Source organism: Athene cunicularia (assembly GCF_003259725.1).
Source record: "Athene cunicularia isolate RWA chromosome 1 unlocalized genomic scaffold, athCun1 chr1_part1, whole genome shotgun sequence".
Lineage (NCBI taxonomy): Eukaryota > Metazoa > Chordata > Aves > Strigiformes > Strigidae > Athene > Athene cunicularia.
This window is the reverse complement of record NW_020799091.1, coordinates 35,931,381-35,958,282: the sequence shown is the minus strand read 5'-3', so window position 1 is coordinate 35,958,282 and position 26,902 is coordinate 35,931,381. Positions and strand designations below refer to the sequence as shown.

Below are 26,902 nucleotides of genomic sequence, written 5' to 3'. Positions count from 1 at the left end.
AACCCCCCCTCCGGCTCCCAGCCATGATCTTAACACACCAGAAAATCCCGCCACACTGACATGGAAACCAAAAACAGCCTGTGCCAGAGAGAGCCTGCATCTGCCTATAGACAGTGAGCATGACATCACATGATATGGAATAGTCCCATGATCAATTGGGACTTGGCCTTCCAGCTGTGCTCCCTCTCAGCCCAAGGAAAGTTAACTCTACCCTGGCCAAAACCAGGACAGTGCTACATGACAGAATACTTGTACTTCCCACTTGGCACCCCATTATATGCCTCTTTTTTTGAATTTAAATATGTTATGTAGAAAATGTATCTATCCTTCATGTCATAAATGGATATTGGGTGGAGTAGACTTGTTATTTTCCATTGTGTACAAATTTTGTTTTTGTCACTCCTTAAAAAAGAAAAGGGGAAGAGAATACTCTTAAGAATAGGGTGATGCCTTTTAGATTTGCCATTTTAGCTTAATTAGTTCACTAGAAACATTGCTTTGTTTAAAACAATGGATACTATATATCATTCAGAAGAGTCATTAATATCTTGAATTTATTTTAAGCAACATTTGACACCACATATATACAATGATGAGTCAAAGCCAGTGTCTTTCAACCTATATTGTTTGGAACAGAAAACAGTTTATTTACACAAAACTACTTTTGTGGTGCTGCATTAACTTACCATTTCATCTTCCTTTCTATCTCCTTGTTCTCTGTGTCCCCATTTGCCTCCCTACCTGCCAAAAAGAGCAAAATCCAAAAAGCAAAGCAAATTACAAACCTAAAGGTTGTGTCCTTATGTTACTGCATCAGTAGTCATATTTGTGTTGCACTGCATTCTTACAGATGGTAAATACAACAGATGAGGGGCTGTGATTTATCTCTAGAACATCAGTGGTTCTGAGGAGATATTTTTTTCTTTTTTTTTTGCTTTAGCTCTTAGAGCCAAAGCTAGCCTGTTTTATAGTCCCAGTATCATAAACTCCTCATCTGAAGGACCTTTAACTGAAAAATGTTTCACAGCATTATCTGCAAGAACTCAAGTTACTGCAGTACCATCCTGAGTACTCTTCTGATGTGCTGGTTCTTGTGCTGTTATTCTTGTATGACTGCAGTCACCTTCTGGGTACGTGACCTCTGATCTCTTCAGAGCACTTCAGAATTGTTTTTCTTGTGTTGAGTATTGAAAATTAAGATGTTTGTAATGTATAAACAGAATCAATTAATTACAAAAATTGTATTTCACCAAGTGTACGTGATACCTTTCTGCATTTGAGGCCTCCTGCTTTTGAGTACTGATTATAACTGTGTTCGTAAATTGACAGAAGTTTAGTCAGCATTTATCATATACAGTAGATGGACAACAAACAGTTACAGGTTTAGGACTTATCTTTTATTTCAAGGAACAGAAATGAAGGTTGGCCGTTAATAATCTATTCAAGCTCTATATTTGCCAAATAAAAAAAGAATGCATTTTCTGTATTTCAGGGAAGTCTCAAGAACAGTCGGAAGATTTCACCCCAAGAGTTTATTCAGGAATTAAAATCTGGGTCAATAGATGAAAGACTAGTCACTTGCCTAGAATCTCTCCGTGTGTCCTTGACCAGTAATCCTGTCAGGTAACATCATTAACACATATTGCAAAGATTAATCATATTCTTATTTCTTAATGGATTAAAATTAATGGATCTGTAGATGTGCATGTTTCAAGATTTTTCCTATAATGAATGTGTGTGCTTTAGTGAATGATTGTACCTTTTTTGTTTTTTTTCATTGATTATGTATCTTCTGTAGATCTATTTTTCAGTAGAGGTCACTGATCCGTGACAAGGTAATGCTAAGAGAATGTAAAATAAGTGTAGTGATGAGCTGTTCACTTCATTTTCTGGTGCTAAATAGTAACAATTTTTTTTCATTTTTATTTTTGAAATATTCTATTAACTCTTTAGTCTTTTGACTTTGTCAGGTTGATCAATGCTGGGAGATAGCACTTCAGTGTGAGTTTGTTAGCCAAAAAACATAGATACTTTTAGTTGTGTGCTCCTCATTCAGTTCAGTGTGCTTTAGGCTTGCTGCCTTCTGGTAATTTTTGTCTGTATCTTTGGGGTTTATCTATACAGTGGAGAGTACAACATTAGTTTACCTGTGCTTTTTATTAAAAAAGGCTAACTCTTCAGTAATCATAACTCGTAACACTGATATAAATCTTTACGTTTAATTTTGATTTATCCATGCAGCCTGAATTCTGGATGCTGGCTTTATTTAATTAAATCATATTTTTTTTCTATTCTGTTCTATTTACAACCTTTTGTTTTAGAGTCCCTATGTAAGCCAATGGTTGATTTTGGGAAGCTGTTTTGGGTTTATTTCAAAATAATGCAAATGAAATATTTGGAATGCTTATGGTGTGAAGTGATTAAAAGAGGTTTAGACAACTTCTTCCTGCATCTGGCATGGCAGAGCTGTTGATGTGGGTCTTCTGTATGGGTGCTTCCTTCTTTCCTTCTTTGCGTTTTTGCGATGGATTGTCTTATTTATAGTATTTAATGGTTCACACTGGAAGAAACATGCTTTACATGAACCTGGATTCTTCTGTCAGAGGGTTTTACTGAAAATATACTTACTTCATGAATGTGAAGCTAATTTTTGATATAGTAGGCTGCTGCTTCTTTATTTAAAGAAACCCCAATGACTCACAACCCTAGAGATTTTTTTGATTTACACTTACATTGATTTAACAAAGAAAACTCTGTTAGTATGCATCTGGAAATAGAAACACAAAATGTATGAAGTGTGTGATGACTTAAGTTTAGAGCAGCCTCTTCTCTCTGTTCTTGATATGACTGGGTAATTTCTTTTTGTGTGTGATGCCCTTTGACCCTTTCTCACACACCAAGAGAAAAGTTAATCCCCCTCCCCCACAGAGACAAAACAAAACACACAATCTTGGTGAAGTGCTAGTTCTGCCTGACAGCGGTACAATGTGATAGGACATGAAGAGGTGAGGAAGATGGAGAAATGGTATCAGAATAAGAAGCATGGAGGCCAGCTATGAGAAAACGGTGTTTGTCTGTACTTGAGACATTTGATAGAAAATGCAAGGTGAATTAGACTGATGTTATAATAGAGCATCTGATCAATACCAGAAGTCTGGTGATCAGTATATTCTGAAAGAACAAAGTACAGAAACTTTTACAGCAACTAAATACTATGAAAAATCGGACTAAGTAGGTTTTACATAAACATTTCATGTTTGAGTAAGGAAAGGATTAGAAGTCTGTAGATATGAGTAGAGGGAAAAGTGCTTTTGTGCATGGAGAAATGGAAAAATGAATGTTTTAATTTTCATAAGCTTAGTGTATTTTATGTCAGTGCTTCAAAGCATACTAGAAGGGTATGATGCATTGTTGATAAAGAAGAATTGATACTTTTGAAAGATTAGTTTCTTTAACTTGGTAAAAAAAGTTCTAGATTGTAGCAGTGGCTTTAACTTTGTTCAGTCAAATATAAACTGTAATAGGTAGAAAGTTTGACAGGATCTAAGTCCTAACTCAACTATAATTTATTAAAATTTAACTTCAATTTGAAACATTAAACAGAATGTAAGAGACAACATAAAAGAACCGTAATGCTTAGATTGGAGTGAAACTCATTAAGTTAATGGATGTATGGCCTAAGAATAGGTCTGAGTTTGAGAAGTCTGAATTGGAAGGAGAGACTGTGGTTTGCAAAAACACCAGAGGAGAGGTATTTAAACAAGCAGCAGTTTCATAAAATGTTACTTGTCCATGAATGCATTTTAGTCTACAAATCAAAAGAAGAATCACAACCACTGGAACATATGGGTTCTGAAACAGTCTTCTGGTGTATTGAGTGGTGGTGAAAAGCTGTTAAGATAGACCTCACTAGGCTCAACCAAAGCATTTTAAAATAGCCTTAGTAAAAATCTAAGTTCTTCTATAGGACTTACAAACCAGAAAAAGATCTACCAGTGGCACACTGTTCTTCATACTAAAAATTTGTGAACATTTTAAAATCACGCTCCCTTTTTTCTAATGAGTAACAACAGCTGATGTTCATTGGATGCAGATGTTTGTGACTGATTTTCCTATCAATGGCCAAATCTTTGAGTAGGAACTTGTTTTGACACCTAACTACTGAGCTCCACTCCAGCTGCTGTAAATCCATGATTAATTTCAGCTTCATATGATATGAGCAATGAGAAATAACTGATGAAATGTTGGGATTTTATTTTGTACATGTATAATACCCAAGAAAAAATCTATGTTTTTTTAACAGGACAATAATTAAATTTAGGTTGGATCTAGCCTGACAATCTTAACATTTGTGGGCTGTGATCTTTTTGACAATATATAATTCAGGGTTTTTTTCTTTCTAAAAAAAGAAAATCAGTGTAAAAAAGTGTATCAGCTTCTTAGTCTTGTTGACATTTCAGTTTCTAATGCAAGAAAATGTTCTACAGCATTGTTTTCAATTAGTTTTTTTATGTAAAAATATATTTTTTTTGCACTGAAATATGAATCAAGTGATAGAGTAGTTTGATCCTGGTACTTAGAAAAATATATTGAAAACTATGGGTTGCTGCAAACAGTAGTATTCATTTTCTATCAGTATAAAAAGTAAGCAGCAAAATGAAAATATATCCACTGATCTTGGTCACTATTCTTCACTTAAATAAATGAGATGTTTTTACCTCACAATTGCCAACACAATTAATCAAAAATGGTTTAGTGATCTAACTGTACATAGTATTACAGATAACTAGTTATCTACAACTATTTCTTCTCCTTTTGTATAACAGTTGCAACAGATTTGGCTCTTGTCATTAAGAGGACAATTTCAATAAATTGAAAATAGGGGCACTGATAGCTTGGTGTTTTGCTGGACTGACAAAAAAACTAAGTGTTTGCTCTGGATAGTGTAAGTAATCTTTGTTCTTTTGTGGAAGCAGAGGAAAGGGCAGTAATAATGCAACAATATTTTAGGCATTTGATCATTCTCAGTGTCCTCGGCTGGTGGATGTATGATAAAGTGGCTGTGCACTATTCTGTCTAATACAAAATGTGCTAAGAAATGTCTAGTACGATCATCTTCAGGTCAGATATGGCCAGTTATACCAAAACCAATTGACAGTTATTTGCCTAATCTGTTTTAGAATGGAATACCCATCCAGGAGGAAGAAATTATATTTTCATATCTTTATATTTACTTTTAGGGGAAAACCATATAAAAGCGTCTGATCTGATTATCTCTTCCTTTAATTTTAAGTCCATTACAGTTCTGTATCTGGCAGATATCTGCAAAGAACTGTTTAATCCCATCCTATGATGGATTTGGAAGTACTGCGTAGTTAAAAAGCTATTGCATCTCCCCTGTGTTGTTTCCAACAGAACAATTCATTATTTATCACTAGTAAGGTCCCATCATTACAGATGTATCTAAATATTCTGGTTACTAATCAAAAGTAGTGATAAATAAATTTTACCCAATGTGTACAATGGCATGTGAACAGAGAAAGTGATGGAGAGTCTATAATACCAGTAAAATGAACGTTGTAGGTTTTTTGCTAGTTCTGATCAATGTCTTGATTTTGAACTTCTGATGTTGCAGAATGGATTCTTTTTTACATAAAACATTTGATTTTGTTAATACACAACAAGAGATTTCCTCAGTTTAAGCTTTTTTAAAGTAATAATCTAAAGAATGCACAGAAACTATTGTTAATACACCCGCATCAAAAGATTGTGAAAAGTATTGGATCTTCATCATGCTGACTATATCTGTTCTAAATAGAGATGCTTTCATCAAATCAACTGATTTGTAATCAGTTAATAGATAAAAGTAAGGTAGTAATTGGAAAGTGGAAAATGTATGGAAGAGATACCCATTATGAAATAATTTTCTGTCTTGTTGGCCAAAGACAGTAAAAAGATATCCAAGGACTTGTCTCATGGGAGTAGTATGGAAAGTTGACTAAAGCTGTCAGGAAATGTTCTTGCCTCTTGTAGAAAGAGAAAAGTATTCAAGTACTTATGAATTCATTCCATAATTGAATAATATAACTTCACCCTTTATAAAAGAAATTTCCTGAGCAAATAGTCTCTACAGTTTTTCTGCTGTACATGTATTTTTGTTGCTTCTGCAGCCAACTTCTTCCTCCAGTAGAATTTTGTTAGAAGCTTGAAGCTCAAAATACCGGTACCTTACACAGACAATGAAGTCTAAAGAGCAAATGATTCCTTCTGTTATGACTATGAATGGCAGTGTTGCCCATGAACTTTAGGGTTAGGTAATTGATTAGACATCATAGTTTCAACAAGACCAACAGCTACTATCAAAGGGATGGCTGCAGTACTGCTGTCAGTCATGGAGTTACTTGTATTTGATATCAAGGGGTTTTGAGCAATAGTAAACAGGACCATGAAGCCACTGTCTTGTGTAGAAGAACATGCCCGGGTTTAACCTTAGCAAAAGATAGCTTTGGAAATCGCTGAAATTTAAAATTTTTGTTGTGTTCACTTGGAGATATTCCTATGCATAAATATCCCAGGCAGCCACTTCTGCAATTCCTTGAGGCTTTTCCTTTTCATTGCCATTTATGCTTAAATTATGACTCTTCCAATAAACTCTAGAACAGTGTGTAGTAGAAATTTGTTGGTTTTCTTCCCTTCCTTTGCAAGGTTTTTAAAATGACAGCTCTGTGCCAACGAACATATAATTGTTAATTTAAAAAATAAAATTACTAAATTTAATGAATACCATAATTTAAAAATCTTTTTTTAGTTTAAGGTTACCTAATTGTATCAGCAAGTGAATGGAATTCCTCTTGATCATCTGTTGAGTAAAGAGTCGATTTTGGGTTTTAAAATGGTCCAGTTATACTGCTTTTATTTATGCTGACAATTTTCATTCATTATTAGTGTTTGAAATGTCAAAATTTTTAATGTCTTTTTTCTTTCTCCCTAGCTGGGTTGAAAACTTTGGCCAAGAAGGTTTGGGGCTGCTGTTGGATGTTTTAGAAAGATTAGTTGAGACAAAAAAGTAAGGATGATTTCATATAAAATTGCCAGCTTTCCTTAATATGTAAACAACACTTAATTACACTAATTTTTTGATTTATTCAGCCAGGACAAAGTTGTGAAAAGGAGTCAGCATAAGGTTATACAGTGTTTGAGAGCCTTCATGAATAATAAGGTATGGGATTTTATTTAATCTGGAAATTACTACAATTCAGTCAGATAATGTACATGATCAGTAGGTATAAACCTGTGCAATGTGGAGTTAGTCAGCTGTGGTTTGAAGTTCGTTCTGCTGCCACTTCCTCTCTGTGGAAATATACTCAGAGAATAATGTAAACTTTTGATGCTCATGTATGCCCTTATAGAATAAGTGACCCGTTTTGGACTTTTCTTTTATGTAATTTTAAAAATTAATTATTTAACAGACTTAAATGACATTCGAAATATTTACTTGAGGGAACTGTCATTGTCTTTTACTAGATAGTTGATACAGTCATTTGGATTCCCTCCCAACTCTCCTTACAACTGTTATTCTAATGTTTAGTATGGACTGGAAAGAATTTTGGGAGAAGAGAGGAGCCTTTTGTTACTGATAAAAGCAATTGATCCCAAGAAAACTAACATGATGACGGATATAGTTAAACTCCTTTCTGCAATGTGCATCGTTGGAGAAGAAAACATGTAAGTACTGTATTTAGTCAGAAATACTGAGATAATTTTACGATATCCAAAATTATAGTTATACCTGAATGAAATGCTAAAATTTTCAACTTGGATTTGAAAATCGTATCTGTACTATATTCAGTTCTCAGAATACCTTCGTCTGTGATTTTCATTATGGTCATATCACCAAGAGTTTTCTTTTTGACATGTGGAGATACTGGTTAGATGTTAGTTATGCAGTCATTGTTTTGCTTAAAACTTTTTAGCATTGCTCTTAAGGTATCTTAACCATTGTAATCCAGTAAGTCATTCTTTAGCTACAAAAGTCTTCAGAGAAAACAAGTAATGCTTAAACCTCCTAAATTTGTAGGCATGAAATTGAGGCAGGTGAATATTTTGGCAACATGTCTCTTCAGAAAACAAATGAACAGCAAGGTTAAATATCTTTCCTGTGTGAAATGGTTTACTTTCCTTACAGCCTTGAAAAAATTTTGGAAGCTATAACAGCAGCAGCAGAGGAAAGAAATGTTGATAGATTCTCTCCTATTGTAGAAGGTCTTCAGGATAACTCAGTTCAGCTGCAAGTAAGCAAATTTTTTCACAAACCTCTGCAATGAGTAAAAATAAAATTGTTCATTTTTCTATATTGAACATTACAGAATTACAATAAAAAGGAGAAGGGATACCCTTTCGAAGAAGGGTCAAATTTTGGAATGATGTTTAAAGTGCTATCTTGTAAAATGCATTGTGGGAAGATTCAGGTTCAGAAACACAGGAGTGTCGCAGGTTAATTTGTTGATTTCTATTCACTCAAATCTTACAGACTTTGGAGTTAAAATTATATTGCCTTTTAAAATAAAGCATGAGTCATATAGTCAGGTGCAAAAATAGTATCTAATTTCTGGTGATATTTTCTGAAACCTAAAAATTAATAAATTTTTAGGCAACTGATTTTTATAATTAATGTTTAAATCAGCAAGATATCTGTCACTTGTGCCTGTTTTATGATTTCACAAAATTGTACTCGGAGAGTGAGGAAAGAAATCTTTCATCTTAATTTCAATTTTCAATTTTGCTTCAGTTGGATATAGAGAAAGACACAAAGTATTACAGTGCATTTGAATGATCATTGGAAATCATTGGTCCAGGAGTGTAAATATTAACTCATATTGATTTCTATGTAATTCAGCTGAACTGAATGCTGGTCATAATTATCATTCTTTGTGAATATTATAAAAATAGATGAATCTCAAGTTTGAAAGAAATCAAAACCTGTCACCTTTAGTATTAAATAGTCCATGTCTGATAGTAAAGATTGCTGTTGGTTTCATCTGTCTCACAGAAAAGCTAGCCATAAAGAAATATTTGAAGCTGGAGAGTCATTTTTTGTTGAATTATGCAGGTAACGATGGGATTCTCTCTTGAAAAATTGTACTTTTTTCTTACTTTTTCTATCTTATAATCACAGAATGGTTTGGGTTGGAAGGGACCTTTAAAGATCACCTAGTTCCAACCCCCCTGCCTTGGGCAGGGACACCTTCCACTAGACCAGGTTGCTCAAAGCCCTGTCCAGCCTGGCCTTGAACACTGCCAGGGAGGGGGCAGGCACAGCTTCTCAGGATGTGATTGGCTCTCTTGTCTGCAAGCACACATTGTTGGCTCATATCTAATTTTTCATCTGTGACTATCCCAAGGTCTTTCTCAGAAGGGCTGCTCTCAGTCTCTTTGTTACTCAGACTGCACTGATACTGGTGATTGCCCCAACCCAGATGCAGGATGTTGCACTTGGCCTTGTTGAACTTCATGACGTTCACGTGGGCCCAGCTCTCCAGCTTGTCAAGGTCCCTCGGAGTGACATCTCTTGATGCTCCCATCTTCAGCTTTCTATTGTGTGATTTCATTCCTCTTCATTGTAGAACAGAGCTTTTTACAGTTACAATTACTTATTTGCCTTTTTTTTTTATTTTTAGACTGAATAAGTTGCTTTCTAACCCTTTTTAGTAGTGTAGATATTAATTCATAGTATAGCTTGTTGAATAAACAGACATCTTTTTTACTCAGTATTGTGAAAATCACCACTAAATACTTTTTCTGATGTGTATTCTAGTATATACATTCTAGGAGTGCTAAACTGAGGTGAAGAGAATATCATACAAAAGATGGAGACAGAAAATTACTGTCTAGCATAAAGTCAGTTAAACTCAGTTACTCTAATTTGATAAAGAAGGTTGATTCCTGTTTGTTTTGTTTGGTATTTTTTGTTGTAGTGTATATAGTTATTTCCATGTTCTCTGTCCTGAGCATGAGATCCAATAGCAAGATTGTTTTTTCTTTTCTTTAAATCTTGCTGTCATAACCATGGTAGAATTGGTTACTGTGATAGGACAAATTCAGCTTTGAGTTGCTGCGCAGTTTTCTGGCAGTAGTCATGGTGTAATTTGCCAAGTGAAGTGATAATTGAGAGAAGGATGGTCCTCTTTTTTTTTTTTTTAATTTTGTAAAATTTTATATATTTTTTTTTTATTTTAGCATGGATTTATTATTTTATTACACTGAGTTAAAAAGTTTTGAATGAAAACCAAATTTAAGAATTTATGGATTCTCTAGTTCTTTCCTTTGCTTCAACCTTGAAGATTGCTAAATGCCTGTAATGCATATTGCATTTCATTACCCATGATGATAGTCAACGTTGCTTAGGAACCTTAGACAGTCAACTTCAGAGTCAAATAGAAGTAGGCTCTCCCCCTGCAATAATTTTTATTGGTTGGAAATGAAGCATATTTTGTTTGTTCTTATATTTCATTTGTTTGTTTTCAAAAGTGTATCAGGTTGGTATTGACTTCACATAGAAGACACTAATTCCAGCTTAGTGCAGAAAGATTTGTTTTTTTCTTTTTTTTTTTTTTTTCCTCCCAGATTTGTACATTTTGGTAATGTATTGAAAACCACAGTAACTACCTTTAAGGGTCAAAAAGGAGACCTTTTGTAGGCAAGGCCGGTGCGGGGCTGGAAAGGGACTGTAAAGAGAATTGTAGAATAATAAGGTTTTTTTAATTTGAGCAGTGGCTGGGGGGCCTTGTGTAAGACTCAGCCTACAGTTAAGATTAGCAAGAAGAGAGAGAAAAAGCTTTGAGCTCCAGTTCTGGTGGCACTGGAAAGGGACTGCAGAACAGAAGTGTGGACTGTAAGAACAGTTTTCCTGTTTTCCAAGGCTTTTGAGTCTGCATTTTCCAGATTGGTTGTAAATTTCTTGTAGTAGAACATCCTTACCTTAGTTTTTTTTCAAGAATCATTGCAGTTCTTCAGTATCAAATTTGAAAGTATGATCTCATACATGTCTCTTCTCCTCTGGGGGTCTCGGTTTCGTTTAGATTTCAAGATGAATAATGTTCATTTTAACAAGTTCCTATTCAGTATGACTTATACTTCATATTTTAGCATCCTTGAGGTAGTAGTAGGCAGTATGAATTTGGGCCAGACGTGAAAGCTTGGACATGTCAGACATTCAGGATAATATAACATTTGGCTCACTGTATATAGGGCTTTTTTTGTTTGCATGTTTTTTTAGTCCTCCTTGGTTATTTTACTTGCTTGGTTTACTTTGATTTTGGGTCATGAGATAAGTTAAAAAAATGGGGTTCTTATTTCAAGAACCTGAAAAACAAAAATAATGAAAAGTTTGATTTTCTGTTATGCTTATTTTTATTGTTTTAGTATCATCAATAAGGTAAAAAAAAGAAAACTTTATTCATAAATCAAAGAATTAAAACAAATCCAAATGCAGAAATTAGTTTTAAATAATGTTATTTCAGTGTCTCTGTATATTAGTTTAGCAGCCTTCTTCTATCTTTGGCATGAATATAGATGATATTAAAACTATTTTGAATTGGTAGGGAGAAGTGCTTTAGATTATGGAAACCATATTTCTCAATTTCAGGATATTGTATCTAACTTAAAAGATTTTAAGAGCCTGTATTTGCTACAGAGCATATAAGAATTGGAGAATTTCAAGGTCCATCACAGCTCTTAGATGCCTAAACTTTAATAGCATGAAGAGCAGTACTTCTCTGACTATTCTTTACTAGTCTGTAGATATTTAGAGTCCTGAAATTAACAGCATTTTGTGTTGAGCATTAGACTTCCAAATGTGATCCTGAATTTTCAGAAGTTGTATATATCTGCATAAGTGTAGATTTAATAAGGGGGAAAAAACCTTTGTATATCTCCCTTTTCTATACAGTTCAGAAAGCACATGAAATCTGCCTTAAAAGCAGCCCCTTACTTTATTTGAAGCAGCAGGTAAATTTAATTAATCCTATGTACTTCTCCCTTTACCCATGATGGGTACACACATGTGCATTTTGCTCATTTCCCCTTTTTAATAATTAAATACATTTATAAGGGCCCCTTATATACTTAAGCTAAATATATTAATTTGGCTTTACTAAGAGGGTTACCTCAAAGTTTCAGAAAGTAGGTAACATTCTGCTGTTTCATTTGCTGTATCTTATGTAGACATGGAACCTTAATGAAAGTTCGTGTTGTTTTGTTTTCTTTTTTTTTTTTTTTAATAGTTAAACTTCTATTTGAACATGTTCTTTCCACTAAAAGACCTTTTTTTTTCTTTTTCAGAGTCCACAAATGGTTGCTAGATTTCTTTAAGACTAGAAAAAATCAGGGTTTCTCATGTGAATCAGCTGTAAACTTTTATAACAATGACATTGACCTGTTGGTTAATTTGACAGTGTTTTAATGAGACAAAAGTTTACTGTTGTCAGTTAGTTGGCATAGTTGCCCTGATTATCTGCTTGATATATGTAGGCTTGCTTTGTGGCAGCTCAATTTGACACTAACAACTGACCTTTTCAATTTCAAATTGACTAACATTTCTGTTACCTGAAGGCTGAATATATAAAGGGCCTCAGTATGATGATTTTTGTATTTTTAGTGAAAACTCTGTGTATCTACTTGCATTTGTTTCAGCAAAGGATATTCTCCCTTTTATCTTTCATAAAATCCCAAATTATGGAAAACATACTTAAATGTTTTTGGTTTATGACAAGGTCTTAGTATAACTACAGCTGGGAATTAAGACGTTAAACTACATTTAACAAACCTCAAGAAAATGCATACAAAGAAAATCTGGTACCTTGTATGTACTTATGATGACAACTGAAAAAAATCTAATAGTTTTGTTGTTCAAGCCATGGTGTCAGGAAATACAGCTCTTCTGACACAACCCATTTTGATGTATTTAAGACAGCGTTAAAAACAAAAAAAATTGTGTGTTGCCCAGTTCTTTTCATTCTTCTTATATAATCAAATGAAGAATACTTCTTCTTTCTTATCATCATCTTTCATCACTATTCCTCAAGCAGGCAGTTTAACTAATGGAAGAATTCTGTTCTTCTGTACAATTCTAGTTGCAGATTCTAATTCTTCTAATTTCCAGTTTAGAACTGAGAAGAGATACAATGTTAAAGCAAGTTCCTGAAAAATGATCACTGATCATCCCTATGGAAACTTGCAGGTGTTTCATGCCTGTCCTAGGAGAAGTGTTTTTGTTGCAAAGTAAACTGCATTATCTATTCATCGTTAGCATTACCCTCAGTATTTTCAGTTGTCAGGGAAAGCTATTTCATCTTTATTTTTCATCTAATATGAGAATGTGAGATGATATTGTCTGTGATATTTTGGTTAGGTTGATGATTCATGATTCTGTGCTAATGAGTTGATGATTCTTGGTTGTTGTGTGCTAATGAGATCTTTTTCATAACTGCGTAATAGGATGAATAAGAGCAAACCTCACTTTAGATAAATGTAGAGACTGACGATAAGTATTTAAGATCTATGTAAATATATGTGCATGTGGATGGTACATCTCCAAGTTGTTACTAAGAATTTTTTGTCATTAGCAATTGATGAATGTCAATATAGTGTCTCTGCCAAAGCCAAATTTACAAAGTCAGTGCAGTACTGGCAAGCAGAATTTAACTAAATATGTGTCATCTTTACAGCCTTCTACAAGGTCATACTTGCAGTAAGAGTAAAGAAAGTGAAGCAGACAATCTTACTGTAGTTCCTCTTATTCAGATGAATAAGATATGACATAAGATGATACCATATAGTTAGTATAGATTGTTTTGTCTGTGCAAGAAAAAAGCTGAACTGAGCTACTGAAACCTGACAGCTTCCTCCAGAAAAGGACTAAGTATGTTGTCGGGTCTTCAGCAGGGGAAAAATGCAAGTTTAAAAAACAGGCTGTGGAATCCTCAAGCAATGCATCCTCTAACTTAATAGTCATCACCAGTTAGAATCACAGAGGATTAAATTTTGAGAGAGAGTATATTTGATCTCATTGGTCTAGTTTCTCATGGAGGAAAGCATTCAAAATTTTGACTTTCCACGTGAACTGTGTCATGATTTGTGCAAAGTTGAAAAAGGATTCATCTAACTAGTCTGCCACATGTAGTGAAAGATTTGCTCTTGGCTTTTCCCTGAAGAAAGGAAAGTGCCTCTACATGCATTCACTGCCTGCTTGTTGTAAACAGCAGGATACTCTAAAGATGTAATTACTGTCTGGGTTAGAGGTGCCCCTCAGGAAAGGGAACTTAGTGCTGAAGACTGCAATTTCTACAACAGAATTTTGGAAGGTACACCAGAGAGCTGTGTATTACCATATGCCTTTCAATGTTAGAGCCTAAAATAATTTCACTTCTTCAGGCATCTTCTTAAGGGCAGACTGACAAATGCCTCCATCTACAGAATCTACAGCTCTTCATGAGTTGGTTTTACATATATAACATTTGCCCAGAATGTTTTGCTCAGAGTGAGTTCTACCTTCCTAGGAAGCTAATTTATCTGTCTTCGCTAAACCTCATACTACCTCAGCAGGAATACTTCTTAATTTATGGAAGAGGAGACATCTTTTTTAGTGTGGACACAGCTTTTCCACATGGTGTCCGTGGCTGAATATTGAAAAGGCTGTCAGTCTGTTTACAGAATCTTATCCAAGGTGATTGAGTGTAAGAGAATGCAGTTAGGACCCACTGACCTGGAGTGCAAGGAGTTACCAACTGATTGTTCTGTGTCCCAAGAGTTGATACGTGTAGAGCTGTCAACTGGAATGTCACAGGCATTTTCCTTAAGTGTTACATACTTTGAGAATTGTCAAGGAATATGTTTAATTTTGGGATAATCGTTATTCAATTTTTTCTTTATTAGGAAAACTGAAGACAATTATGAATGGATACTCCTTGAGTTCATGTGTAGTATGAATGTATGTAGATACAAGCACTTGAAGGAATGAGTTACTTAACTGTAGCTTCCTTTCATCCTTAAGAAGTTCTTTCAACTATCTGGACTCTGTTTTCTCTTTGGTCTGACCCTTTATTAGCATCATTAGAGGCTGAATGGACACTTTGTGGAAGAAATTACCACATCTGTTAATTCTACTTCATTTCTTTGATTAGTAACCACACTGCAGAAGCAGGAAACATTAATTGTTTGACTACTGTTAGATCTGAAGTCAGCAGTGCTTTCTGGTAGTTTAATAATTCTAAATACCAATCTGTATTTGAATGTTCAGGATTTAAGGATGTTGCTACAATTTAGTGCTACTTTAAGATGAGAAAGTCGTACAGGTTTAGAAATACCAGATTATCTTTGTAATTTAATTAAAAAAAAAAAGAAAAAAGACAGACCTGACTTTTTGTTTTTCTGAAGCATTTTTGTGGTTGAGACTTTCTTCCTAAACAAATAGACACAGATGGAGGTAAAATGTCAGACATTTAGATAAAACTTTGTAGATTGGGAACAAATGAGCTTTCTAAGTAAATGGCAGATTTTTCTCTTTAGTAATGTAAGACACCAAATAGGATTTAGTCTGCAAGTAAGACACCCCATCAAGCGTTGGAGCTAGATGTCTAAACTCTCATGTAACCAATGGAAATCCAAGGCTAAACTTAATTGCCCATGATTGAACTTCAAATATCATTTCAGATGGCTTTGTACATATGAGGTGGTTCCTTTAGGAGATTCCCACCCTTCTGGATTGGCACTTGTAAGTGAGTGGGGGCGACATAGCGCTGAGGGATATGGTGTAGTTGGGAACTGTCAGGTTAATGGTTGGACTGGATGATCCTCAAGGTCTTTTCCAACCTAGACGATTCTGTGATGGGGTGATTCTTTGATTCTGTGAAAGAATATGGAAAAAGGACAGGAACAGGCTTTCATTGCCTTGCAGTTTCTAGCATTATAAGTGATTTATTTTTTATTTAATTAATATTTTTATTGTTTTTTTAATGTTACACACTTTGCTAGCATAAAATAAAAAGATGGACTTAAGCAAGGAGGAAAAAAAAAAAAAAGTAGCAAGCAAACATTACTTCACCAGAACTTAAACCAGTCAAATAATTTTTGAACCCTAAAAGCTTTTCTTAAGTAAGAAACTTTTAAACATAAAATTTAATGCTATTTTGTAATATTTTGGTATTTGGCTACTTAACATACTGTTTTCTAAATTTTTCTGAATGGTTTTGATATTTTACAAACTTTTTTATTTTTTGAAGTCCCGACTTATGCCAGTCAGAGCTTTCTTGCCAGCTCCTTCAGCCCTTCAAACAAGTTTTATGGCTTTATGAAACAGGACTTTGCTTTACAAAGCCATGTTGCATTTATTCATACTGTCTATTTATTTGTGCTGCATTTATTTTAATGTAACTCATTAATTTTGTTCTCTCTTAGTAGAAAAGTCAGTCTTACCAGTTTGTAGTTGTCCTGAAAATGTCCTTATAAATACTGATATAATTTCTTCTGTCTTCCTTTTCTTGGGTGTCATTGTGCTTTTCAGTACGAACTTTAAGGAAATAGCATGTACTATTGCTTTTTCCTTAATTTTCTTCAAAACTATGAATGTTGGCATTGTTCTTTAACTTCTTCTGCCAACTTTTGAACCTGCCTGTGTCTCTCTTCTACATTGGGACCTTCTTTCACACACCAGTAGAACATTTGATGAAATGTTGCTGTGGCCTTTGTTTTCTTTGGGTACTCCTTTCACTGTGATCTTTTACCGATCCTTCAGTTTTTCTGGTTGTTTTCCTCCTTTTGTTATCTTCAAGGAAAAAGATGTATTAATCATAGATGCTTTTTGCAAGTTGTTCCTCCAACGATTTTTTTCTTTTGATCTGTTTTAAAAAAGCTTCATGTTCAATCAGCTGAAGCTTTAATTTTTATTTTATCCCCACTTGTGTTTTATTTTCTTTAGATGTCATAACAAATAATTATTGTCTAAGACTGGAGTAAGTTATAGAAGTCCATCAACATTTTTATGCAGTTGATTTAAATAATTTAGTGTGCTTTGTCCTATTGATGTCTATAAAATAGAAGCAAGTTTTCTTTATTATTATACAAATTTAGGTATGTGCATGTACTGAGTTTCATAGAAGTTCTGTTGTACTAGACCTTAATTTCAGCTCTTCAGTCAAGTAAGAGGAAGGAACAAATCTTGTTCTGTCCTCCTATTACCTTGCGTCATCAATAACTTTAAAACAGGATGTTGTATGATGAAACAATATAAGAATAGATTCTGTCATGGCAGCTTTTCTCCAGGAGAGGTGTTGGATGGGTTAGTATAGTGGTTCCAACCACATCATCCCATGTGTCTTCCCTTGAGCATCCTTGTCCTCTTGAGCATCTCTGGAAGTTGCAGAGATGGTCCCAACTCCTGGCGCAGAGCTGTGGGGCCCTTGTAGTTGTCTCTCCAAGTGACTCCAAATACCATCATTTACGGGATTGACCTCAATGTTTGAATAGGTATTTCCTTCACAACTACTTCTTCCTCTCAGGTTCTCCTTCTTAAATATTTTATCAGAGAGGCACAGCCACCATCACTAATTGGCTCGGCCTTGGCCAGAGGCGGGTCTGACTGGGAGCAGGGGGAGCTTCAAGAAGCTTCTCAGAGGAGCCATTTCTGTAGCCACCTGCTCTGCTACCAAAACTCCACCACACACAAACCCACCACACATACTTGCAATCCTTTCAGTAGGATAAATGTAGGATCATGGTTGTATTACCATTTAATCTTAGCAAGTTTCTCTTGGAAACCTAATGAGTGCTGCTGTTTTTTACAGTCTATATCAAAGCTGCTAGTCCATCTAGTTCTCGTGACTTTATGTAAATTCAGTGCTATGAATTATTTGTACTTTGAAGATGGCCAATACCGTATGTTCCCAATATTACCGTTTGCCTGACCACAGCATAATACATCATCATTTTCCAGATTATAAAAGGCTTTACAACAAAGTGAGCCAGATTGCTTTATTTGTTTACATAGTATATTAGGCCAGAAGACAACCCTAATTGACTTGTGCTTTTAGAAACACCTTAAAATGCTGGAAATACATGAATAACATATTTCCTGTGCATTGAAGCAAGATGTGAAAACAATAACTGGGTGAAAAAAGGAAATAATGGCTGCTGTCATCCTTATTTATGATTAAGAATAAGCTGTGATTGTTCTAAAGGCTTGTGAATCTGGACAGTGCATTCCTGCTGCTCCTTGCTATGGGTTTTCAAGATGAATCTCTTGATGCTTCAGAGGAGAGACTACTCACTAGTTGACTTGATGCTTGCTTTTGAGCTGAATTACTGGTTCCCATGAAATATTCTATGACACTCAGTATGTTTAAAGAGGGAAGATTTTTAAGAAGAAGGGGGAAAAGCGTGTCCTGTTCTTCAGGCTCAGTTTAGTTTAATAAGCATTCTGTCTTCAAATATGTTTTCTACTGTTCACACAGGCTTTAGTCATCACCATTTCTAATACATCAGTTTTATATATATCTATAGATAAATGTGTATTTACATTGATTTTTATGTGTTGAGAGTTATGCCTATCAAAGTATTTACTACCTGGTGAAGTTCATTTACTAAAGGAACTTGCTATTTATTTAATGGTATAATTCAATGGAGTGAGAAAATACTTCATTTTTATGGAAATTTGTGAGCTAGTGTTTGGTATTTATAGCTCGTGTAGCTGATAAGAAATTTAATTATCTTAATTATAAGATTACAGTAGATTGATAATCAGACATGGTGTAATGTCTAATTACTAGTTTGTTTTGTCTTTTTGACTGTGATGTATATTGAAACCTAAGAAATAAAATAGTTTAATATTTTCTCTGTTACAGGTAGCTTGCATGCAGCTCATCAATGCTCTCGTTACATCTCCTGACGACTTGGATTTTAGGCTTCACATCAGAAATGAATTTATGCGCAGTGGATTGAAAGAGATACTGCCAGTAAGCGTCTTGTAGTCTCTCTCTGCATTACTATTTAAATTATTGGACTATTTGAGCTTGAGAGGGGGAATGGGAGAACAAATTCTAATAAATTATTCTCAAGGGCATTTTATTAAGTCTGGGTATGAGCAGTTAGATATGAGAATTAGTTTTAAAATAAGAATGAAAAGGTGAGGTATCATCTCTGAACTTTATGCTGATTCCTCCGCATTTTAGGACTTTGATTTAGAACATGTGACAGACTGTTGTGCAGATGCTTGTTAAGCCAGGCTGAAGCTGTGTTTACCTTTTGAATATTTAACTTAACTCATGTGTTCTTGTAGTTTTAAACTTTAAAAGAACATAGACTTATGGAAGTTATTAAAAAGATAAGGTTTATTTACATATGGAAACATTAATTTTCCAAGCCTTTCTACTGTTTCCTCTTTGCAGCAATTGAACTGTATAAAGAATGAAGCACTAGATATTCAGCTGAAAGTGTTCAATGAGCATAAGGAAGAAGACATGATGGAATTCTCTCATCGTTTAGAAGATATTAGATCTGAACTAGAATATCCTTTTGATATCAGTAAGAGAAACATGAATAAAATAAAATAAAATGTATGGACATTTTTCTGGAATAACTTCTGTTTAAAGAAGATATCAGTCAATATTTGACTGAAATATTTTTTTCCTTGCTATTACTCTCCTTAACACTTTTACTGAAGTAAATGATGTTTACAACATGGTGTGGAACACAGTTAAGGACACTAGTGCTGAAGGATATTTTCTTTCTATTCTGCAGCATCTTTTGATGATAAGAAATGATTATTTTATACGGTATGTTTAATGCTATGTTAAATGTTAATTATGGATTTTGTTGTAATTTAGTCATTAATAGAATATTTCTTCCATAAATTTAATGATAAATACAGTTTTGTCTTTTTCTGTTTGGATTGCCATTTTTAAGTATTCCTTTGTGAACTCATGTTCAAAAGTATCAGCTCTGTATAAGAATGCCATATATATGTTTTTTTCCCTTCTGCTTAGGATACGTTTTTATATGTAAGTATGGAAAACTGTTTTTGTTGAGATCTTAACCTTACTGACTTCAAGTGATCAGGACAGGTTTATCAAGGAGTTATAAATCATGGTATTAGCATTGTAATTTTGTGGTGTATTTGAGTTAAAGGACAAATCTAAGTATGCACTTTATACAGAAATTTGAACATATGCTTAATTTAGAGTAACTTTTGGTCGGGAATTGAGTAGTTTAAATATACATTATAGGTCATTGTGAACATGTTAGTGTCTCTTGGAAAATGCATCAGATAAATTGCAGGGAAATATTTAATAAGTTTGAAGTTGCCAAACACTTTCTAGAATCTGCTTGTGTTGTTTTTGAGGAAATGCTGGAGGAACCAGATACAAACTGAACAGGGAAGGAAAGCTGTCTGTTTTCTGCATAGCATTCTGCATGACCTTGCATTTCACGCAGGGTCTAGTACAGATGCACCCTTAAAGGTTTAGAGTGCTTGCCTGATGTGGGTGCACCTGTGCTACACCTCTTCTACCTGAAAGGGTTTGAATTCACAGCTTGCATGTTCTGGGCAAGTGGTCCAGCTGTCATACCCCCTGGCATTTTAGAACAAAGTGTTTTTCATACCTCTTATGGAAGCAGGGCTGCAATGTATTTATAGTTACACAAGTGTCACAGAACCAGAAGGGATCAAGCTGAATAAAGAGCCCCCTCTTTACTGGGGGGAAGCAGGAGGTACTCTGTCCTTTTATTTCCATAGTGTGGAGAGATGCAGAGTTTATAAGAATTATCTTTACATCCGCTGTTTTTTCAGGCTTTGTATAAACTGTTCTTATGTAATAAACTGCCAGATATATTTGTCTGTCGAGACTTTTGGGGTTTGCACTTATCTTTTTATGGAAATAAGTCAGTCCAAATCTTTTGACCTTACTTTGTTCATAGACAAGATTTTAAGTATATGTTGATAAATAAATATGCTATAAAGATCTCATTTCTGTCTTTAGTCCACAGTATTTCAAATTAATTGAAGAATGTGTGTCCCAGATAGTGTTGCATCGAAGTGGAACGGACCCAGATTTCACATATCGTAAAAGATTAGATATAAATTTCAGTCACTTAGTAGGTAAGTACTGTGTTTGGGAATGCTTATAGTATCATACTTCTTTATGTGTTCCTAAAACAAAGTTAAAGTTGTACATGTGGTTAAGAATCTTGTGTTCCCTGTATATGTGCAAGTGTGTTTGTTTATTTTTTCAAGATATTTGTGTAGATAAAGCAAGATTAGAAGAATGTGAAGAGAGGGCTTCTGAACTTTCCAGAAAAGTAAGTAATTTTTAAGTTATATTATCATAAGATGGACATAGGGCTTTAATTAATAACTTCATGAATGGTGTAACTGAACATGAAATAGTTTTCAACTTAGTATGTTTAAGTGGGAATTTGGATTTTTCTTGTGGAATGGGAAACAGAGGAAAGTGGTGTAATATAGTTAACCTGAATTGAGAGTTTTTCTACTATTTATTTTAAGGTTTCATATACAAATCTCCCACAAATAACTGAATATTTAAATATTTACCAGTTTCTTCAAGATAAACAGTGGGAGAATAACTGACTGATTTGTATCTATGGACTCCGTATTACTGTACATCAGTTCTTTAAGCTACTCTAATTCCAATTTAAAATACCTTGAGTAGTTTATACTATTTCAAATGGTGAAGACTTGTAGTAGTAAATAGAGGTGATACTTCTACACAGTAGATACATGGAATTTAGAATAGCAGATATGTTGTATGTGTCCTTAGTATTGTTAACATGTGAGTTTTAACAAACACAAATGTTGAAATCTAAAGAAACTATCAACAATTTTCTTCTTTTTTTTTTTTTTTTTTTTTTTTTTTTCTTTTTTTTTTTAGTTTGAAAAAGATTTCGTAGTTCATCAGGAGACTCAGGCCCTATTGCAAAAAAAAGAAGAAAGAATCAATGAACTTGAAGCAGAATTACATGCTTTTAAATCACAGGTAAAGACAACTTAAATGTATGAAGTATTTTTTTTGAGAGGAACTTAATTTTGTATCTTTAGTAGATTCTGACAGCACAGTGGAGGATTTTTTCCAAAGAATCCTTGTTATCGATTATTATGGACTGTTAGTTTCCTTTATTTCTATTTTATACGAAGAATTGTAGTGTGACATTAATTAGCAGTTTGAGTTCCCAGATGATCCTTTTTGTGCCTGAGCTCTGTTAATTAAACTAGTTTCTTCTATTTCATTTGGGTTTGCTTTCAGTGTCATATTTCCAAAGTAATTAACCACATTGGGTAATAAGTCTTATGCTTTTAGATTAGCATTCATCACTGTGATCTTTATCCCTCCACAGGAAATTATTCATTATGCAGTTTGCTTTGCTGAATCCTTACCGTGGATATCCAGCAGTGAAAGAAATAACCTGTGGCTGGATAAGAACATTTCCAGATAATTTTTCAATTTTCAGGCATAAATAGATATTTTAGAATGTGGAGAGGAATAGTGCTGGTTTTTGAGTGTAATACTTGAGTTAGCTTGTAACTGCTTCAGCTCTAAAATCTGCGTAAGGAGACTGTGTGACCAAGGGATTTTTCCTGTGTCTTATTTCCTGGAATAACAAGCACAGTCTAAAAATGGATAAAGAGAGACAGCATTTGGGAGACATGCATATTAGGAAGGTGATAAAATACATGTTTTGATCATAGTGGGGTTTTTATACTCTTAAGCTTGTTTAATTTTCTTAGTGAGGAAAATTAGTTTAGCTCTTCTTTGGTCTGTTCAAAAATGTCATTCTAATTCAGTTTTCTGGTCAGAATTAAGTGTTAATGTCAAAGTCAAATGGGCTTTAAAAAAGCAAGTACAGAAATTGTTGCATTCTAAAAATATTATTTCAGTGAGAGCTGTATATCATTCATTGAAGTAGTGTGGATCTTGAAAACATACTTGCATACTTCTTGTGAGTGAAATAGGTTTTCTCGCCTATTTTACTTCGTCTTGTTCACTGTATTCATTATTATCTTGTTTTACATGCAGACAGTGAGCATAACACCTGATTATGCTCACTAATGATCATACCATGAATTATCCTGCTGTTAATGGGATACTTGGAATGTTTTGTAAATATCAAGTAATTGATTACTGCAATTTAGTAATCTTAAATCTCTTAAGAGGAGTCTTTTCAGTTGCTGCTTAGTGTGGCTACTTATTATTCTCATAGTCTTGTTCCTTTACTCTCTTTTGTGGTATTTGGTATTTGTTTATGTATTTCTTTCATTATTAGAACCTAATTGTTCAGCAGCTACATGTAGTACATGTATTTATTTCTATTTATTGCTGTTCAACTATTTCTTTTTAAAACTATTAAATCTTTTGCTTATTGTATTTCTCTCCATTTTTAAAAAATGACTTGTTTCAGCTCATAATTATCAATTGAAAAGTTCATCAATACTATCACCAGTAGATAATTTTTTTTTTTTTTTTTTTTGGTCAGGTGCCTATTAATGTTTGAAAGCCTATGATAGAAGTTCTTTAAGTAGTAGAAATAAATATTTTTTTTTTAGACTTACAGAAGTGCTAATAAACCTATCGATACAGTATAGATGACCTTATTGTATAGAATAAGAAGTTGGTGTGTAAGGCAGTAGTATTTTTTGGAAGGAATTTTTTTCATCATTGCTTTGTTCTTTCAATTCTGTACAATGAGAATGCTCCTATATTGGAAAATACCTGTTTTTCAACAGAACTACTAATCTCTTCAGATTCTACTGTTATGTCCTTGGAATATTACTCTGTAATGTGAAGGATAAGTAAGAACAAGAGAGACTAGGATGTTACTTTTTTAATTTGAGCTAAACCGTAGTAGTCTAGAAAAAATTTCATCAAGACACCTATCAGACCCGTCTTAGATCATGATCAGTGAAATATGACAAGTAGGATATATCATTTCAGTTTATCTTTTTGGCGTGAACCTCCTGGTATGAATGTTGGTCTCATTATAATTCATATTTTGATTATCCTATACAAGAAAAATGTCACTGACTTTCAATTGGCTTGCTGAATTTAATCTATAAACTATGATTGTTATGGCATTTTTTTGATTAAAAAAGGGTGAAACTGAATAAAAGTATTTTTCTCATCAGTACGGCTCTTTGCCACCTGGTTTTGTACCATCAACACGTGGAGATGCATCTGTTGTTCCACTGGAAGCTGCAGGACCACATCGACTTCTGCCTCCTCCTCCTCCACTGCTGCCTTCTAATGGAGCAATTCCACCACCACCGCCTCCTCCCCCTCCTCTACCACTTCTGAATGGCTTGGGAATTCCTAGGGGTTTTGGTGTTGCTCCTCCACCGCCACCTCTACCAGGCCTGCCTGGAGCACAGTGGTCTCCACCTTCATGTACTTTGCCATTTGGAATGAAGCCTAAAAAAGAATTCAGACCTGAGGTTACCATGAAAAGACTCAACTGGTCTAAGGTAGTACTGATGAATGTCAAATACTCGATGTAAAATCTTACCTACAGTTTAGGGTAAATAGATTGTCAGGAGTAAGACTAGATAGAGGAATTGATACGTTAGTTAAAATTATGTAAGATACAGGTACTTTCTGCCCTTATGTTTCATTGTTTTCTGAAAACTGTTTCACTGACTCCTGAATTATTTGGGCAAGTATCTGTTGACTTTCTGAATTGCCAGGAAAAGTAATTTCTGGTCTAGAATAATATGACCTTGATACCATCATGATTCCTGGGTCCTACAATGCCTTGTTTAGCAAACTCTTTACATTGGATCAGTCACTGCACTGTACTGATAGCTATACAGTTTCCAAACAAGTGTCTTGCATCTATCTAGCCTGGACTGTGGCAAGAAGCATTGCAGGTGTTTCCATTTGTTCTTAGTGTAAATGTACTTAGGTAAATTTAATGGTTGAAAAAATGCAGAGTCTTTCTTTTTTTTTCTTCTCCACTATGATGGGATCAAGTATGCCTGGACTATTAATCTATTCAGTTTTGGAAGCTCTAATTATTTAGACCAAAATAAGTTAATAAAAAATTTTTAAGAGCTTTGTGAAGCAATCAAAGCTACAGTCTAAAAAAGTACTTAATATCTAGTTAAACCAGCTGTGTTCAGAGATTATTTAAAGTTTACCAAGTTTTAACTCTAGACCAAAGACAATTTGCTACATTTAAACCATGGATAACAGAGTGTGCTGTCCTGTATTCTTAGAATCAGTTTGTCTAAAAGCACTTACTGTAAGCATTATTATTTACAGTCATAAATATATTAACAATTATAAAATGAGTTATATACCAAAAGTTCATGTGCCTTATAGAGATCTTAAGTATTTAATTTGCTTTCGACTCTACAGAGCACAGTCTCTGGATAGTGTCAAAATAATTTAATCAATAAAATTTTGTTTTGTCTCTTGCTTATAGATCAGGCCTCAGGAAATGACAGAATCCTGTTTTTGGGTTAAGGCAGAAGAGGACAAGTATGAGAATGCTGACATGCTTTGCAAATTGGAACTTACATTTTGTTGTCAAAATAGGGGTAAGTAATTGATTGTTTTAATTTTCAGCTTTTAGAGGTATCTTTAAAATTCTTGGGGCTTAAATATATATATGAAAAATTTTAGAATATAATATTCATGTTCTGTTTTTTTAGTGGAACGTGTGAAGAAAAAAGTTCGAAAATCCTGTACTACTTAAAGCAGTAATACTGGAATATTTTACTTAAAGGGTGACAAAAATTGTGTCACTTACAAGGAAAACCTTACCAAAAAAACCTGAGAAACGCTTCTGGATAATACAGACTTTAATCAGTCACGTTTGAAAACATATTTATAAGATTTTGTCAGAACACCTTAATAAAATACTGTGATCTAATCTTGATTCCAGAAGGTGTTGTGTTTACCCTCAGAATGCACGTGATAATTGATGTGCTTTGGCTCCATGAGGGAGGAGAGTTTTAATGAAATTTTTTACTTTCTGATAAACCTGTAGCAACTTAGATCTCTTGATATTTTGCTTAGCTTCTTCAGCTTTTAAAACCTTGTAGAAAAGCAAAATATTTGAAAGTATTCCTGGCTTTAGATTTTTTATCCCTTTCTGGAAGTAAGTTGTCTCACTAGTAGTTTAGATAATTCTGCCCATATATAAAATGCGTATATTTACACTGTTGTTTCTTGACATCTTTTTTTTCCTCCCCCCTTGATAAGTATTGCAGACTTAGTACTTTGGGGCAGCCAGAGGGGTGCAATCATTAATTCCTTTTCAAATTGAGAAGTCATTATTATTTTCTTTAGTTTGTTTTATAAATTTCACTTTGATATTTTTATTTTAATATAGTGCATAACATTGTTAAGGGGAGGGGGTTTGTTTGTTTTTTTTTGTTGTTGTTGTTGGTCTTTTTTTTTTTTTTTGTGAATGCTTTGGTGTATCATCCAGTATTCTTTTTTTTACTATACCAAGAACTTTATTCTGTTTTTGTCAAAGCAGGCTTTTTATGCTCTAGCAGTATTACTATGGAGTTGAATATTAGAGTTTATTACTGTTGATACTTAATAATATTAAGAAAGTTGTGCAAGGATAAAAAGGCAAGAAAACCTCACGGACCATAGGCATTTTTTTCTTGAATCTATCAGAATAAGTCTAAAAGTTAATTGTGATGACTTTATAATGTTAGAAGAATTCCCAGAAATGTTCCCTGAATTAATAGGTTGGAAGGTTTAAAAGCTGCTGGAGTAAATACTGTTTTCTATGTGTAATTAAACAGTAAAATTTGGGAGACAAGATGATGTTCAGGCCAAACATGTTAATGGCTCAGAAGAGGATTGTGAATCTCCACAGACAACGAGAA

General features: G+C 34.0%; 1 protein-coding gene across 10 annotated transcripts in view; it reads left to right on the top strand.

Moving 5' to 3' along the window:
• Positions 1-26,902, top strand: part of DIAPH3 (diaphanous related formin 3) — a 240,273-nt gene that overhangs the window by 24,967 nt on the left and 188,404 nt on the right. For all 10 annotated transcript variants that reach the window (XM_026851886.1, XM_026851876.1, XM_026851848.1 and 7 more), the window contains exons 4-16: positions 1,493-1,623; positions 6,992-7,066; positions 7,150-7,219; positions 7,589-7,725; positions 8,186-8,291; positions 18,894-19,004; positions 19,437-19,555; positions 19,707-19,823; positions 21,027-21,145; positions 21,281-21,345; positions 21,936-22,040; positions 24,185-24,520; positions 25,480-25,594. In XM_026851886.1, coding sequence (XP_026707687.1) covers positions 1,493-1,623; positions 6,992-7,066; positions 7,150-7,219; positions 7,589-7,725; positions 8,186-8,291; positions 18,894-19,004; positions 19,437-19,555; positions 19,707-19,823; positions 21,027-21,145; positions 21,281-21,345; positions 21,936-22,040; positions 24,185-24,520; positions 25,480-25,594 — 1,606 coding nt within the window. The remainder of the gene's footprint in view (positions 1-1,492; positions 1,624-6,991; positions 7,067-7,149; positions 7,220-7,588; positions 7,726-8,185; positions 8,292-18,893; positions 19,005-19,436; positions 19,556-19,706; positions 19,824-21,026; positions 21,146-21,280; positions 21,346-21,935; positions 22,041-24,184; positions 24,521-25,479; positions 25,595-26,902) is intronic.